General features: G+C 37.1%; 1 protein-coding gene across 1 annotated transcript in view; it reads right to left on the bottom strand.

Annotated features, from left to right (window-relative positions):
* LOC136267671 (hemicentin-1-like) overlaps positions 1-18,766 on the bottom strand; it is a 61,267-nt gene that overhangs the window by 25,150 nt on the left and 17,351 nt on the right. Inside the window, exons 9-16 of the mRNA XM_066062819.1 lie at positions 15,184-15,472; positions 14,888-15,123; positions 14,568-14,846; positions 8,668-8,925; positions 8,367-8,621; positions 1,793-2,068; positions 1,398-1,682; positions 1,095-1,346 (exon numbers count right to left, since the gene is read on the bottom strand). Of these exons, the coding sequence (XP_065918891.1) occupies positions 1,095-1,346; positions 1,398-1,682; positions 1,793-2,068; positions 8,367-8,621; positions 8,668-8,925; positions 14,568-14,846; positions 14,888-15,123; positions 15,184-15,472 (2,130 nt within the window). The remainder of the gene's footprint in view (positions 1-1,094; positions 1,347-1,397; positions 1,683-1,792; positions 2,069-8,366; positions 8,622-8,667; positions 8,926-14,567; positions 14,847-14,887; positions 15,124-15,183; positions 15,473-18,766) is intronic.

The following is an 18,766-nucleotide window of genomic DNA, read 5'->3' as shown; positions in this document are numbered from 1 at the left end:
TATATATGTGGCTGTATGCACAGGTGCATATAAAGACACACAGTAGTGTGTTGTGTGGCCAAGAAAGCAGGTGTGCCACACTGTGAGTATATTGACAGGAAGAAGAAAAAACAGCATTTTTGATGCGTCCATAGCTCCATATCTCCTTCTCCAAAGTACATCACCTTTGCATTATAGCTGTCTACCAGGTAGGGTAGACCACACAGCAAATTTGATAAATTCACACCAGCCATTTGTGATATGTAGGCATTCAAAGTTTCATTTTAATTCTTCATTTTTTCTTCTTAAGCCGTATAGGGTCTACAAGGGCTTCAAATTACTTTTGCACACTTTGCAAAGTTAATATAAAACACAAATGTGTGACTCATTTGCCTCGATCTTTGGATAAAATGAAGAGTGTACAAAGGTAAGTTCATGTACTTAGTTTGCTATGAATCTGATTAATATCCATGCAAGGAGTTATGAGCATTTACTCACATAAAAAAGATCAAACTTGTGTCACAGCTACAGGGTAAACTGAGAATGGGAATAACTTGAAAATTAGTGTGTACATAGGCTCATCATAATGATTTTTGGAGCTCTTGAATCTCAACTCATTATATGTGAGGGGGCATAGGAAAAGGGACCTATAGAGACTTTTAAACTTTTGAGTAAAAGTCAGTAAATTTCCGTGTATTGTTAGGTAATTATAGTAAATTACATACATTGGGAAATCACACTTGTATTTAAATTCTTCATAACTATGTGAAACAATTGAGTATTGACTTGAAATTTGAAATATGAATAGCTGGTGAGTTGTAGAATTCTTTGATTAGCATAACTCGAATTCCATGTTAACCACTATAGGTCCCTTTTCCTATGCCCCCTCACATATTATATCTACTTGTTACAGAAGACTGCTCTATTGAAAACCACAACCATCTTAAGAAAAGTTCTTTGACTCTTAGGGTGTGGGCAGCACTCTGAGCTAGAATGGTTTTTTACCAGTTCATGTATGTATTTTATAAACATGTTTCTGTGATTAATAATCAAATATCATGATAAAATACTCTCATGAAACGTACACGTGCATATGCACACACAGACCTACTTACCATAAACAATTACAGTTGCTGTATTAGACTCAACCTGACCACCTTTATTACTAGCCACACACTTGTACACTCCCTCATCTGATTCCTCTATGTTAGTTATCCTTAACTTGTTTGAGATAGCACCAGACACTACTACACCATCCTTCATCCACTGGTAGACTATGTCAGTACCTAGTGCATTACAAGAAAGCTTTGTTGACTGGTCAATGGGAATCGTAACACTTCTGGGATTGATGGTGATAAGAGGAAGAACTGTTAAACAAGAAACAATAAAATTTCAGTACACTGATTAAAATAATTTACTTAATAATTCTCCTTCACTAGATGTAGCACTATACCCATCAGCAACAGTAGCTCTACACCGATACTTGCCACTATCAGCTACTCTAGCTCTGTTTAGTATTAAACTACTACTCACTCCATTACTGTGTGTTGTAACTTGTATAACACCTGAAGTGTATGATCTTCTGTCCTTTTCCCATGTGATAGTTAGTGAATCACTTCCATTAGCAAAACAGTCAAAAGTCACTTTGACACTTTTATTAACAAATTGATCTGGTGGATGTCCCCAGAACAACGGTACACCAGCTGTAGTAATATAATCATAGTATAGTAGCTACATAAATACTGCTTCTCCATTGAGATCTGATGCTACGTAGCTATTTTACAAATTTTTACTCATTTATTTACATACATACCTTTAACAGTCAAAGTGACATCATCACTCCTCACACTATTACCCCACTGATCAGTCACAGTACAATAATACACTCCTTCATCAGATTCAACAAGATTAGGAATTGTTAACACTGCTCCATTAACACCAGACACCTTATTAGGAAGACGGTTACCTTTCTTCCTCCATTGATACACAAAACCTCTCATATTTACACCACTTGCTGTAGCAGTGAACTGAGCAGTTCCTCCCTCACCAATCACTGGATTAGTTGGTGTAATACTGATGGATAACTGATCTGTGTGGAGCAACAATGTGTGGAAAAATATTATCCTCCATATAATGCATAAATATTTGTGGGGTATAAGTGAGGCTGTAGCATTTTATACAATCATATACAATTGTAATTCTAGGAATTTTACAAGTCAAAAAGGGATCAATACAATGTAGATACTTAAACAAGAGTGTTAAGTGTAGCTATGCTAGTGTTAGGACTCATGACACATGGTAGTGTGTTATGTGGCCAAGAAAGCCGGCATGCCACACCGTCTGCATTTGTATATATACTCCAAAGCTGGCTATAGCCTATAGCCAGCTTTGGAGCTTCTTTTACATGTCTTTGTTCTTTACTGCAGAAGAGATCAAGAGCTGAATTTTCCTTTATTCTAGCAACATTTTTTTTGGTTATAATTATTATTCCTTTTTAATATTCAATACTGTACAAAATCATCACATGACCTCTATCCTACAGGTTGACTTGTTGTAGCTGAACTCTACACAAGGAGAACTGTTTGTAGCCTAACTCTGTACAAGGTGAATTGTTTGTAGCTGAACTCTCTACATGGTAACCTCTACTGTAGCTTCGCTATACAGGGTGAGTTGTTAGTAGCTTCTCTACAGGTAGACTTGTACTGTAGCTGAAATCTTTATTGAATGACTTGAATAGTAGCTGAACTCTCTACAAGGTGACTTGCCATAGCTGTATTCTCTACTAGTTGGTTGTAACATAACTGAACTCTCTACTAGATGATTTGTAAAGTAGCTGAAGTTATAATAGGGTGACTGCACTATTAGAGTATCATTTGATCAATCACTGGTTACATGTTGGTTTTTACACTATAACTCACTTGCAATTTCTTCTTAACAACTGAAAGACTCTTCTACAGTAATTAATCCATGTACATGGAAAAATTCAGCTCATTCCCTTCAGTGGTTTATCTGGTAGGAGTACCAACAAATTACTTTTTAAATTTATGAACTAGATTGCGCGCTGTCACATATCGTAGGCATTTTTGATATAACTCCATGACCATCACTGTGATTGAACCACAAATGGTTTGCACTATAATCATGTAGCTATTCCATCAAGTAGTTTACCCTGCAAGTGTAACAATGAATTGCTTCTGCATTTTTGAAAAATTGTGTACAACTCCATTGTTTGTTCTTTATCTGGTCTGTATGAAAATTGGACTGTAAATGCACTGTTTTGTGCTCTTACTGCCCTACAAATTTGAAGTAAATTGACCAAAGCACGAGCAGGTTATTACACTTTTCTAAAGTGTGTGAAAAGAAATATAAGAAGATTTAGAAGAAAAAATACAAAGAAAATAAAATGAACTTTGAAAGTGCATAGGCTGATCAGATTTGAATAAAACATGGATTAGGCAATACCTTACCCTGAGTGAGTTTCAACGGCAAAAATGTTTAATTTTTAGGCACTATCGAGCTATGTATGCGTAAATCAGTGCTTTCTTGGTTTCTGTAAAATATACACAATTGTCTGTTGCATATCCGCACCAGTTATACTTGGCTGCAATACATGTGTTTTGATAACCTACTAGATCAAAGAAAAATGCATAGATAACCCCATGTGTCTATGGCTTTTTATAGCTGACCTAAGTGTCCTAAACATAGTTTGTGAAATGTATATTTGGAATTACATTGTAAATAGGTGACCTTTGTATGGGATTTGGAAAGATAATTATAGTCTTTGTAAAAGAGGTGATCCTTGGCCATGAAGTGGTCTTATTAATGAGGTCATTGAGTATGCCATAGATATTTTTGGGACCTAATTATCATTGTCATCCTTGCGTTTTGTACAATGTTCGCCACAGTATCGTCACCCCTCTAACCCTTATATTTGATCAATCCTTGAAGGAAGGAAGTTTACCAGACCCATGGAGAGAAGCCACAGTAGTTGCTATTCATAAAAAGGACCCAAGACTGACACTTGCAATTACAGACCAGTAAGTTTGACATCAGTAGTTTGCAAGATGCTAGAATCTATTATCAAAGACTATATTATGCAACACCTTGCTTCTAACTCATTGCTTAATGACCACCAGTATGGTTTTCGTCCTGGCAGATCATGTGAATTGCAGCTACTCAGAATTTTAAATGATTGGACTCAGTGCCTAGACAATAAAATACTAGTTGACATTTTATATCTTGACTATCAAAAAGCGTTTCATAAGGTACCACATCAAAGATTAATATCCAAGCTACAAGCATATGGTATTGATGGTAATGTACTTTCATGGATTTATAACTTCCTTAGAAACAGGACACAGAGGGTCTGTGTTAGAGGGACGTATTCTAATGTATCTACCGTTATCAGTGGCGTACCGCAAGGAAGTGTTCTGGGCCCAATTTTGTTTATTGTTTATATTAATGATTTATATGACCATATAAAGAGTTCTTTGTGGACTTTTGCTGATGATACAAAAATTTACCGTTCAATTTTAAGTGATGTTGACCATACTATGCTACAAAATGATTTAGATTATTTTATGCAGTGGAATAAGACTTGGCAGAGATCTTTAAACATCTCCAAATGCAAGTATCTGTCACTAGGTTCTTCAGATGGTTCTCCAAGTGGTGGTAGCTACACACTTACAGTTGACTCTGATGACATAGAGATTCAGGAATGTAGTGAAGAATGAGATTTAGGCATCACCTTTTCAAGTAATCTCAAATTTTCAAAGCATATCAATCTTTCCACATGAAGGCAAACAGAATGGTTGGAATAATCAAGCGCACCTTCTTCACCTCACCCCAACAGTATTTCGTATATTGTACATCAGCCTTGTTAGACCCTACTTGGATTATGCATCTATAATATGGAATCCTTACCTATTGAAGGACATTAGAGCATTAGAAGCAGTGCAAAGACGTGCTACCCCCCCAGATTTGAGTAGGTTGACTTACGAGGAAAGATTACAGGTTACAGGTTTTAAACTTACCTTCCCTTTACTACAGGCAAAAACGAATGGACATGATAACTATTTATAAAATTATCAGGGACTTAGTTGAAGTACCACATCAAGATCTTTTTACCATAAGTTAAACATTACTAGACATTTATTGGAGAGACAGTAGATTTATAATTATGTAATTTTATTTGTATGGTTATTTAAGAAATTGGTATTTTTCAGAACCATTAATAATAGATAAATAAATAAATTATAATGCGGTCTTTGTAACAAGGTGGTCTTTAAGAGGCAGTCACTAACTGTTGGATACATGTATTATGACAATTCAACTATTCTCATTTCCGTTCTCCATTTCCGGTTTCTATTTCCACTGTTTCCAGTTACCCATGCATGCCCACCATTTTTGGCCACAATACTATCTCATGTGTGGGGTGCGCTTTTACATCACCACTTTACTCTATTAACAAAATGATAATTTCTAGTAAACTACCATATAGAAGTCCAGCATACAGATAGTTAAAAGAAAGAATAAAAGTAAATAACACAACTGCTACATTCTAAATGACCATACACCAAAGAAAAGGCATTATGCAGTGGCATCCATGTCTACAAATTAATTTTTTACTCAATGTAATCTTACTTATGTGCAAGTCCTGTCCTTGTCCTTGTCCTTGTCCAATTATGTACGTTAGAGCTTTTGCCAGTTAAAAGCTAAAACATTATTAAATCATGTAAGAGAAGCAGGGGCGGATTTAGGGAGGGGGCTAAGGGGGCTGTAGCCCCCCCCCCCCCCCCCCCCCCCCCTTTCCTTTCTAAGTTAGTACTTGGCCAATAAACCCTAAATCTTCTATGTGTATCAAAAGCAGGCTTATTTCAGGAACTGTATGCATCACTACCAACACAAACAACGTCTATGTAACTTTACTTATTGTTCAACCCTGTTCCAGAAGAGTATAGCTTCCTTTTTCCTCAAGAGTTCTTCAAGAAAACATTTCAATTGTGGGTTGCATCTTTAGTTACAAAAGTTGTAATTGTGGGTTTTGTTTAATTCAGATAATTAACAGTGTTTTCCACTATGACTATAAGAGGTGATTAGTGTGGTTTTTAGAATTTATTATTTATGTGTTAGTTGGTTTAATTAATTATCAGCTTCAGTATATTATATAGTTACCAACCCAGCCATTTAGCAAACTGTAGTCTTTTGGTATTTTATAAGGCAGTTATAGCACTTTTGTCTATGAATGTAAAATCTGTATCAGTTACCTTCTGATATGACCCCATCCTGTGGTTATGGTGCTGGTATTTGTCAGTCTTCATAACCTGGCAGATCTAGAAATAAGTTGACCATCACAACAGTAAATTCAGAAACCCAATAAACGAACTTAGGATTTCCAGTGGACTAGCTAATAGCTACTAGTACCCTTCACTGCATTCTGCTTTTCAGTACAATTTATTAGTGTTAAGAGTAACAAAGTGTCACTAGGCTAAGGAGCATGCATACTAATAATTGTGACGTTCAACACCACTACTACTTAGCTATACACCCCCGTACATGTTTCTGCCTCTGTTTAGCTATACATGTTTTTTCCACACATTATCCCACAAAGGCTTCCCCTATTGTCTGGCTTTGTTTGATCATGGGAGTATTTAGAAACAGCATTCTTCATGCAGACTGCAAAATCATCACAGTCAAACTTGTGTAGTTTGTAGGTCTAGTCTCACCCAATATTGATGAATCTCAGATGGTCTTTAGAAGATGATAGTCAAGTGTTTCATAAAGAGAGTTTGCCTTGAATCTGTTGATGTTGAGGCTGGAGTAAGCATTTTCCACAATTCTTTTAACTTCATGGTGTGTGAAATAATATACTGTACTCCAACCTTCCAGTGGGATCCAACAACATTATTTTTTATCAGTAAGATAGACAGTTGAGGCTGTTGCAGAGGAGCTGATGCATTATGATATATAGCTAGCTACATCTAAATGCTTGGTAGCTACAAATGAAAAGATTATCATGCATGCATGATGGCTACTCATGCATATTGCAATCAGTCTTGATTTAATGGAAAACTAAAAGTGTTTTGATAAACTGAAATTCCATTATTTTCTACTGAAAAAACTGCTAAAAACACTCAGATTCACCTTTAGAAGGCAAAAATTTCCTGAAGGGCATGCCCCCAGACCCCCCCGGCCTTAGGGTATTCACACACTAATGTAGTCATTATTCCAAATAGCTAATTTTGACCATGGGTATTACATTAATCTTACCATTAGGGCCTTGTGAGAAGGCTTGGTATCTTCTAATGTCTGGCTAGTTACCTATGTCCCTGCCCAGCTTAGCCCCCCCTTTCAAAAAATCCTAGATCCGCCCCTGGGAAGCTGGAAGAGTACATATAAACATAAAAATGATAGCAATTCAATACATATAAAATACTGTATATAATGGTTTTGATCGGATAGTAGCTCTGACTCATATAATAGTTACCCCCAGATAGTAGCCACTCTACAGCCTAGAATAATTGTCATAAAAGCCACCCTCTGATAAGAGCCACAGCTTGTATCTGAATATACTGACTCAAGTAATAAGACATGTTTGAGAGGCAAAGGAGATGTTTAAGCGAGGAAGCAGTGTTTTGAGCTAAGTAAAATATTGTAAGATGATTAGACAACGTCAGTCAATTGTGAATGCTACAGACTACATTGCCACACAAGCCCATAGTAGCCATCCTCAAATATAGTATGTTCATGTTGAGCTGAATCCTCAAAAACATTTAATAACTCATGAATGCAATTACACATGATCTTGAAATTTGACTCACTTGTAGTACTGCTTGACTCACTAAAAATATTTCAAAATCTTTTTGTTCAAATGTTTGACATAATATTTATGGCTAATCAAAAGTTTCACAATACATCTCCTGTGGGGAAGCCATATAAATACAGTGTCCATTACACCTCTTTTCCGAACTTGTAATGGAGCCAAACCGTATGTGTCTGTTGTTGACACCTTTGCTGTTACCAATAATCATCCAATTGGCTGAAATGTTAACTCTGTTGAGAAAAAATTCACTTTTAATTTTTAGCTGTTTTTCAGGATTCAGCTCAACATGAACATACTATAGTAACCACCTATGCATAGTAGCAACCACCTTCACATAATAGCGTGGTTTTACTTGCTGAAAGTTATGGTAGCTATGGCTATTGATCTGTCTAATATTACCAATTATCATTATATACGTGGATTGAACTAAGATATAAACAGTAACACACTGATAGTCAGGAATGCTCAGACACTTTAGGGAGATTTGAAATGATGCAAGGATAAAATGGTGCAGATTTACAAAAACTACAACAATTGTCATCGCTCAGTAAACAACAGTACTCACCATCCACTCTCACTCTAGCTCTATTAGACTCCACACTAATTCCCTCCTTGTTAGCAATACAATAATATCTTCCCTCATCAGGTGGAGTAGCTCTAGTAATAGTGAGTGCATTACTGTTCTGTCCTCTTGATCTGGAGGGAACACTACCACCATCACGATGCCATGAGTATGTCACATCATCAACAGATGCTGAACAAGTTAATGTGACATCTTGTAATGTTCTAACAGTAGTACTTGATGGGTGAATGGTGATTTCTGTAAAGAAGAATAATACCTGCTAACCATGAATACAGCTGCTTACTCAAAGTAGTAATAATAGCAGCACTTGATCTTGTCCCACCATCTTCATTGGACACTACACACCTGTACTGTTGTGACTCTTGCACAACAAGTCTCCTGTTATTACTATTACTAATATCGCTCCATTGTCCTCCATTAATGTTCCTAGTCTGCCATTGATATGTAATTGATCCTCTACCAGTTCCCTCACAATTCAGAGTAACACTCATACTAGCAGTTGTCAACTGGCTGGCAGGGTGAGTTGTGATAGTGGGAGGACCTGTGTACATAAACAGATCAGGACACACATTAGTGTGCCATACAACCAAGTACAGCCAGTGCGTGAGAGTGCAGATGTGGGTATGTAATTAAATACAGGAAGCCCAAATGTGAGCTGAGCAGCTCATGACACTTAAAGTACACTGAAGTCAGAGGCATAGCTACACCCGGGCCTGCATGGGCACAGGCCCAGGAAATCATTGCTGGTGCCTGGGTAGCAAGCCCGGTAGTAGTGGCTCCCGCCAGGGCACGCCCGTAATTAATACACACTAAAATACGCATTTGCTATCTTTTTGGAGCATCTTGTAATACTTTCCATAATAGTATCATCAAAAAATCACCTATACTTGAGTTTTCCTGATTCCTCCAGCAATTTAGTAAACTTCTATGTAGTGCCCAGCATTACGTGATAACATTATCTAATCCAAAACAGCCAAGCTGTAAAAAAAGAGTGCGGCCCTCAAAAAGGCTATGGTGAAAAAAGATGTGAAATCCAAGGTGGCGGCCAAGAAATGGCTGTGATGGTAAGTTAATGGTAAAAATTTTAATAACGACAATTCAGGTAAATTTTGGTGCCGCTTGGTCAATTGGCACAAAATTCACCTGAATTGTCGTTATTAAAATTTTTACCATTAACCTACCATCACAGCCATTTCTTGGCCGCCACCTTGGATTTCACATCTTTTTTCACCATAGCCTTTTTGAGGGTCGCACTCTTTTTTTACAGCTTGGCTATTTTGGATTAGATTATATTTCTTTTTGTATTTGTACACCCCAAAGCAGGCCTATGGCCAGCTTTGGGACTTTTTTAACATATCTTTTTTTCTTTACCACAGGAAGAAGAAAAGATGAAGCAGAAGTACTTTTAAGATTTCTGATTTTATCAGTAAATGTACAAATTTATATATATATATATATAATACATATTTATTACAGAACTCTCCATGGTGATTTCTTTATAACTGAACACTCTACAAGGTGACTTCTTCTAGCTTCTCTCTCTATAGGGTGAATTGTTTGTAGCTGAACGATCTACAAGGTAACTTCTTCTAGCTGATCTCTCTACAGGATGATTTGTTTGTAGCTGAATTATCTACAAGGTAACTTCTTCCAGCTGATCTCTCTACAGGGTAATTTGTTTGTAGCTGAATTCAGGTGATTTGTTTGCAGCTGAGCTCTTTACAGAATAGTTTCTTTGTAGCTGAACTATCTACAAGGTAACTTCTTCTAAATGATCTTTCTACAGGGCAAATTGTTTGTGGCTGAATTTTCTACAGGGTGATTTCTTTGCAGCTAAACTCTCTACATGGTGGTTTCTTTGTAGCTGAACTCTCTACAAGGTAATTTCTTCTAGCTGATCTCTCTACAGTGAGATTTGTTTGTAGCTGAATTCTCTACATTGTGGTTTCTTTGTAACTGAACTATCTACAAGGTAACTTCTTGTAGCTGATCTTTCTACAGGGTGATTTGTTTGTAGCTGAATTCTGTACAGGTGATTTGTTTGCAGCTGAGTTTTTTACAGAATGGTTTCTTTGTAGCTGAACTCTCTACAAGGTAACTTCTTCTAGCTGATGTCTCTACACGGTGATTTGTTTGTAGCTGAACTCTCTAAGAGGATACTTCTTCTAGCTGATCTCTCTACAGGGAGATTTGTTTGTAGCTGAACTCTCTACATGTGGTTTGTTTGTAGCTGAACTCTCTACAAGGATTTCTTCTAGCTGATCTCTCTACAGGATGATTAGTTTGTAGCTGAACTCTCTACATGATGTTTTCTTTGTAGCTGAACTCCCTACAAGGTAACTTATTCTAGCTGATCTCTCTACAGGGTGACTTGTGTGTAGCTGATCTCTATACAGGTTACTTGTTTCTAGCTGATCTCTTGAATTCTCTTCAGGGTGACTGCTCTATTAGGATGACTGCTCTATTAGAGTATCTCGATCTCGCACTTACTACACCTTCGTGTTATAACTCCGTGGCTTTATTTCTGATTCTTCTACACCACTGAAGAGCCTTTCTAAGATGATTACTCCATCTATACAGCAATTTTCAAAGCATTACCCAAAGCGGTTTATCTGTTAGGCGTGGCAAGCAGTCGTTTTTTATTAGCTAATCTCAATTGCGTAGTTGTTACATAGTGTTGGTTTTTTCGTTGTATCTTCCTGGTTTTTAGTTCGATTTCTTTCAAACCACAAAAGGTTTGAGGTTCAATAGTTAACTTATTCACCCACCGATTTCAGCTTCTTCCCGTAAGCGGTTTACCCTGTAGGCGTGACAACATATTGGTGTTATTTTTCGCGAATAATCGCTCATACCTCTTTGCCTATTTATCGTATTCCTGCCAAAGTTGGTACCGAGATGCGCCTTTATATCCCCCTTCTGTGTGCCAAATTTCAAGACAATCGGATATAGCAGTCGCGTTTTATAGCAGTTTTTGTAAGTGTGTGAAAAGAGGAAGAAAAATAAGAAGAAAAACTAAGAAACTAAGCCAATTTTTGAAGCCGCATATCTCGGAAAAGCTTGTAGCGATTTCGCTCAAATTTGGAATGTGGAGTACTGAAGTTGAAGGGAGTGTCCACAGCAAAAATTGTCTTGTTTCATCCAGGAAGCACAGAGCTACGGAGGTGCAAAAATTGCATTTTCTTTCTTCCTGTCAATATACTCACGGGTGTTGCACGCCGGCTTCTTGGGCCGATTTGAGTGCGGATTGAGAGTCAACTGAACACAAGGTCAAACACGTGCTGCAATTTGGTGGAACCACTCAGTACTGTTAGACATCTAATGGTACGTATAGATGGACAAAAGCCAATTCCCAGTCGGTTGTGGTACACTGGAGGTAGGACTAAGCGGGCAGGAGGATCATTGTTTATTCAAGCCTTTCTCAACGTTGGTATGCTAAAGCGCTGAAGTAGAGAAGTCAGAAGAGTGAAAAAAGAGTCGATGTTGGGGCTGGAGTTGTCACTGATGAAGTATTATCCCTATAAAGTGCCGGTTGCTGGTGTCGGGCAGAAGAGTGAAAAAGAATTCTGATACTGGTGGGGTTGGAGGTTAAGTTAGTCCATCATTGTTTTGATTTAGCTTCTATATTTTTCATGCAGTGGTATCCTAGTCTATTTAAGCTGCACAAATAGCAGTGTATAGTCGCTAGCTAGGTACATGTATGCACTTTAAAACAGTTTTTCAAAAGTAAAATGTGTTATAAAGAGTCCACAGAGATGGGCTCACGTTTTTTGTTAAATATTTTCCATGGGGACAGTTGAACCTTGTGCCCGGACAATCTAGAAAGCTAGCTACGCCCCTGATTGAAGTACTTACTATACTATCCATAAAGTAGTGAATATGTTTACAGCACTATAATGGCCTAGTCAATTGAGCACCATGCCTAGTCACTACGTATATTCGACATTGCACCTAAGGGTGGCTGGTTTCTGATTAAAAGGGTGAAAGAAATTCTCATACCTACATAGCTTGCTACACTGCTGCTCTGAACACTGTGACTGCAAGTAATTGACTGCTTTATTGTTTATAAAGTGATTGACTGCTCTATTAGAGTATCTTGATCTGAACCTGATTGGTTTCAGAAGGCATGACAGATAAGTGTGTATTTTACAAGAACCAAGAAAATTCTGTTTTCACATATCTGTAGCTACTTCAATAGTACCTAAACAGAAATTAATCATTTTTGCTTTGGAAACTTTCTTGTGTAGGTACCTCCCATTCTAAATTTTGAGTAAATCTGTTATTAAATATCCACAGTGCTATGAATATTTATTTGTGTAAAAAAAATCAAACTTTTGCCATGGCTACACATTAAAGCACTTGTGAGAATGACTTGACATTTAGTGTGTACATAGGCTAGCCATCGTAGCAGCACCTTTGATGGTTTGAATAACAAAGGAGTAACAGCTGCAGAGTTAAAAGCAAAAACCAAATAACTTTAAATCACAGGGTCAAGATAATAATAGTCACCACCAGTGCATTAAAATGTCAAAAACCTACAAGAGTTCAAACCAGAGACCCCCATACTGAACAACCAAATCCTTAGCCACTAACCTACTGCTATCATGGTTGTTGACCTCGCTAGAAATTTCTACGTAATAGTAGAATTTCATAGATCTACCAATGGAAATTCTAGAACATTGATGTTTTGTGCATTGTATTAGAGTTCCTCAAAATTGTATGCTCTATTAGAGTATTACAATATCATTACTATAAAAGTCAAATAAAACACAATGTCTATCTTAAACAATCATCATTGTGTGGGTGAAAACAAGCCCTGTGAAATCTAAGGTGGTGGCTGAGAAATGGCTACAATGATATTAATGTTAAAAATGGTTGTGCATTATTAGCATTAACATACATGATGTCATTGTAGCCATTTTTTGGCTCTCATGTTTAAGGTCAATCAGGCTTTTGAAAACTGTACCCTTCTTTCACAGCTTGGTTGTTTTGTGTGAGTCAGATAAAGAACAAGAAAGTTATGTACAATTTTTCAACAAAAAATGTCACACCTACAAGGTAGACCACTTGGCAGAATAACTTGTAAACTAGTCTGTACATGAAGTAACTATTGCAGTGCAAACCTTATGTGGTTACAAAGAATCAAGATATTATAGGAATCAAAAGTATAGCCATTTAAACTACTAGCGTTCCTTTGTATGTATCTCATCAAGATGAGCCTTGTTCCAATTAATCAATTAATTTCGTAGCAAGTTTTAGATTCACTTTTGAACACCTTATCCCTACAAACATCTATGTAGCTGTTGGAGAAAAAATACACCAAGACCCTCACACATTCTAGAAATGGTCTCCCCTTGCATCACTGACCAAGGAGAGAGTCCAGTTACATAACAAGTCTTCCCATGGAGAGTTCAGTTACATTGCAAAACAACAAGTAGAGATTTCAGGTATTTACATTACAACTCACCAAGTAAAAAATATAGCTTCATTACAAGTGACCCAGTACAGAGTTCAGCTATGTCCAGTCATCCTGTAAAGAATTAAGCTACATTCGTTCAGCTACATTGCAAGTTACTCATTAGAGAATTGAAGTCGCCCAGTAGAGAGTTCAGCTATGTTACAAAAGTTTCCCTGTAGAGAGCTCAGCTACATTACAGTACACACTGCAGGAGAGTTCAGCTACATTAAAAGTTATCCAGTAGAGAGTTCAATTACGTTCCCAGTATAGAGTTCATGATGAGTGAGAGCTATGCAGGAACTATATTAAAAGTTACCTTTTTGGTATTTCACCAATTAGTTCAAACTAAAAAAATGTCTTGTCTTCAATAAAAATAAAAGTTTAAAGTTAGTCCAAAAGAGAGCCTATGGCCAGTTTTTGCACTTACGCACAATTGCACAAAAGAAGTAATATCAATATTAAAAACAGCTGACCTGTAAGAAAGGATGCAGCACTCCAAAAAGCTAGGGTGAAACGTTCTGAAATCAAAGTTATGTTAGTGGTCAAGAAATGGCTGCAATGATGTTAATGTTATTAATAATGATTGATATTAACATCATTATTGCAGCCACTTATTGGTTGCCACCTTTGATTTTATAACTTTTGTCACCCTAGCATCTTTAGGGGTTGCACCATTTTTTACAGCTTGGCTGTTATTACAAGAGTGTATGCATTAAATTTTATTGTACCATAGACAGTCATAGTAGCAATGCTAGACATCACTGATAATGATCCACTCCTCACAGTACACACATAACTACCATCATCACTACTCCTCACACTAGTAATTGTTAGTATACTAGTGTCACCAGTTGATGTTGATTGTCTTGTAACATCTCTACCATCACTAGTCCATGAGAATGTCACATCAGATGATACTGATGATGTACATGTTAAACTGACTGATGAACCAACTGGGACTAGTCTGTCTTGAGGATGAATGGTGATTCCTTGGAGAGAGTATTTCTCTAACATTGCAGGTTTTATCATGGCTAATCAATAAACTTACCCAAAACAGTAACAGTAGCAACATTTGATCTTGTCCCACCAGCTTCATTGGACACTACACACCTGTACTGTTGTGACTCTTGTAAGTTACTCACAACAAGTATCCTGTTATTACTACTACTAATATCACTCCATTGTCTTCCATTAATATTCCTAGTCTGCCATTGATATGTAATTGATCCTCTACCAGTTCCCTCACAATTCAGAGTAACACTCATACTAACAGTTGTCAACTGACTGGTGGGGTGAGTTGTGATAGTGGGAAGACCTGTGGACACTTGTATCATCATCTCTTACCTCTTAGGACAATACTCACCAAACACATTCACAGTAGCACTATTAGACACAACCATTGCAGTCCCATTACTCACTCTACACCTGTACATGTACTCTCCAATAGTCAGTGTTGTACTAGTAGCATATGATGTTGTGTTATCATTACTAACAGTAGTCCATCTCCTGCCAGAACTTCTTCTCTCCCAGGAATATACTAGTGTTCCTAGACCTCTAGCTCTACACATGAGAGTGATACTTCTTCCCATTGGTACATCATTAAAGGTTGAGTGAATTGTAATATCTGCAACGCCTGTAGATAAGCAACAAATTATTAAGACACATGACAGTGTGATGTGCAGCCAAGTGCTGGTGTGAGACAGACAAGTGCATTTTACAGGACTGTAGCTCAATAGTGAACATAAAACATTTTTGCTGTGGACACTCCTTCAGGATAGGATACCTCCCATTACAATTTTGATTTAAATCTGCTCAGCCATCACTATGATTTGTGCCTGAAAAGTTTCTCTATTTTCTTTGAATTTTTCTTCTTAAATTCACACACTTTAGTAATAGCTTTCTCACCCTTAAGATTAATTTCAAATTTAGAGAGAATAATACAGTGCATTTAAAGTCCAATGTTCATACAGACCAGGTAAAGAACAATTGAGTTATGCGCAATTTTGTTAAAAATGTAAAATAAGTGATTTGTTCTCACACCTGCAGGGTAATCCACTTGACGGAATAGCTTGAAAAATTGATCTGCACATGTAGCTATTGTAGTGTAAACTTTTTGTGGTTTTACAAACAATAACTAATTACTATACAACAACAGGTCAATATAATAGCAGTCAGAAAATTTGAAAATAAAAAGATGTCATTGGCTAATTTATTCCACCATTGTGATGCAGCATGCTGAAAAAGTTTTTTTGGGTGGAATGTAAATGACATAATACTGGTGGAAGACATTGTGATGAGCATCTGTTGTTATTGTCATGGTGCTGTCCAAATGAAATTGAAAGATCTAGCAAACTGTTTTGTCCAATGTAGATTTGGCTCATAGAACACAATGAATGATACTTGACTAATGATGCCAATTTAACTTTCTACAACGATGAAGTACATGGTCAGATTTTTGCAAATTAGTTGTGGCATGTGCCCCAATTTTGCAGGTGGTGGAGATGCTGGCTCTGGAAGCTAGACAACATAGGCTGGCAGAGCATAAGTTAACCATGATATAACTAAAGGATTAATTAACATTTTAATGCCTCCTGATGGTAGACTTTTTCACTGACTGTTTATCCAAAATATGTAGAATGACATCTTCTTACAAACTATAGTAACATATACAGACCAGTTCATTCAACTTTTAAATGTGATCCCAATATACTTCTAATTTGTTGGTACTCCTACCAGAAGGGAAGTATTCCACAAACAATCACTTGCAGATGCTGACCGTTCAATCCAAGTTCGAGGACTCAGCTGATTTAGAAGATTCTTGTAATACTTGGAATCAGCTTGCACCAGGTCATTATTCCTACGTGTAACATTTGATACTTTGCCTACAGCTGTTATTTTGCAATAGTGGTCTATTCAATGTGAAGTGAAGTGCTCACTTTGTGACTCAAAGCATCCTACAACAGCGAATGTTTTAAACAGCTGTCTAACTGCAACAATGGTATACTTACTGACGTACAATCAAGTTCTTTCTGTTGTCACTGCTAAATTTGTTCAGGAATATGTCAATGTTTCATTTATTAAAGTATAAATCTCCTTGCTGATGATGCTCCCAAACAATGGTTCCATTTAATGTAATAATCTTCTTACTGTGCAGACATTGCTACATACAATTCCCAGAGTGTCCATCCATCACTCTTTTAGTCCATCCATCACTCTTTTAGTCCATCCATCACTCTTTTAGTCCATCCATCAATTGATTTGTCCTCTGTACTCTATTCAGTCTGCCCGAGACAGGAAGCAAACTAAAGTTAAGTATCTTTACTTGCAGGCTGAATTTGGTTGCATTAACACTGCCAACTACTATGATACAATTGAGATTACAGTGCTGGGTCATTACGAAGTATCCACTATCAAGAATCTGTTGAATCTGTCTGTTGAAGTTTGTTCACCCTGAATTAAGTATAGTGAAATGTTTTATCATGAAATTGTTGGATGATGCTGCCCTCTGCCAGTATTTCTGCTTTCAGAAGAATTTTCCTAGCAAGGGACTATAAAGGAGTGGTCCACAGTTTTAAAAAAGCACTTAATGTTGTAGCTTATTTTGGTTGTGTGTGTGCATTTTGTAATTTTTTTCATTCTTTCTTTGCTATGCTCACAATAGTTCCATACCTGGTCCTGTTTGCAGTCGCATGTTGCCAAAGGACTTACATACGTGTAATCTTTTTTTTGGTTTGTTTGTTCTTGTACACATTTCATCATTAGAGATGATTCTTCTCTCAGCTGAAGTTAGTTGATTAATTACTGTAGAAGAGTCTTTCAGTTGTTAAGAAGACATTGGAAGTGAGTTATAACAAGATAACCAACTATGTGTAACCAGTATATGACTGAGATACTCTAATAGTGCAGTCACTATATTAGAACATTCAACTACATTACAAATACTTCAACTACATTAAAAGTCTCCCTGCAGAGAGATTAGCCACCAACAAGTTACCTTGTAGAGAGTTCAAATACAAACAATGCACTCTGTAGAAAAGTCACCCTGTAGAGGAGAGAGTTCAGCTATACACAAATCACCTTGTAGGGAGTTCATCTACAACAATTCACTCTGTAAAGAGCTCAACTACATTAAAAGTCACCCTATGGAGAGTAGGGCTGTACCGATTCCACTTTTCACTGATACTTCAATTACCCAGTATATACTCAGCTGGGAATTATCTGCAAGTACAAATACCGATACCAAGTACCTTAAAGTAGCTACTTCATATGCACACATTTATTAGTAGCACCGATAAGAATCGGTATCTACAACAATATAATGGCTGATTCCGATACTTCATGAACACAGCAGTATTGGCCCAATACCGATACTGATACTAGAATTGGCGCAGCCTTAATGGAAAGTTCAGCTACAAACAATTCACTCTGTAGAGAAGTCACCCCTTAAAGAATTCAGTTCACCTTGTCCAGAGTTCAACTACATCAAAAGTCTTGTCCAGCTACAAACAAGTCACTCTGTAGAGAGTTCAGCTCCAACAAGTCACCTTGGAGAGAGTTCAACTTCCAACCAAGTCACCCTATAGTGAGTTCAGCTACAAACAAGTTACCTGTAGAGAGTTCAGCTACAAACAAGTTACCCTGTAGAGGGTTCACCTACAAACAAATTATCTTGTAGAGAATTCACCTACGAACACGCCAACCCATCGGACAGAGTTCATGTGATAATTCCATACAGCATTGCATTTTTAAAAATGCTTAATAGTTATAAGCAAATATTTCTACAACAAATGAAAATTCGGCTATAGATCTCTTCAAAGACATGTAAAAGAAGTGATACTCAAGCCAATGCAGCCAAGCTGTGAAAAAGGGCCCAGCTTTTCCAAAAACACCAGGGTGATAAAAGATGTGAAATCCAAGGTGGTGCAGC

Source organism: Dysidea avara, chromosome 9, assembly GCF_963678975.1.
Source record: "Dysidea avara chromosome 9, odDysAvar1.4, whole genome shotgun sequence".
Lineage (NCBI taxonomy): Eukaryota > Metazoa > Porifera > Demospongiae > Dictyoceratida > Dysideidae > Dysidea > Dysidea avara.
The sequence above is the reverse complement of the archived record's forward strand: the minus strand, read 5'-3'. Positions and strand labels throughout refer to the sequence as shown.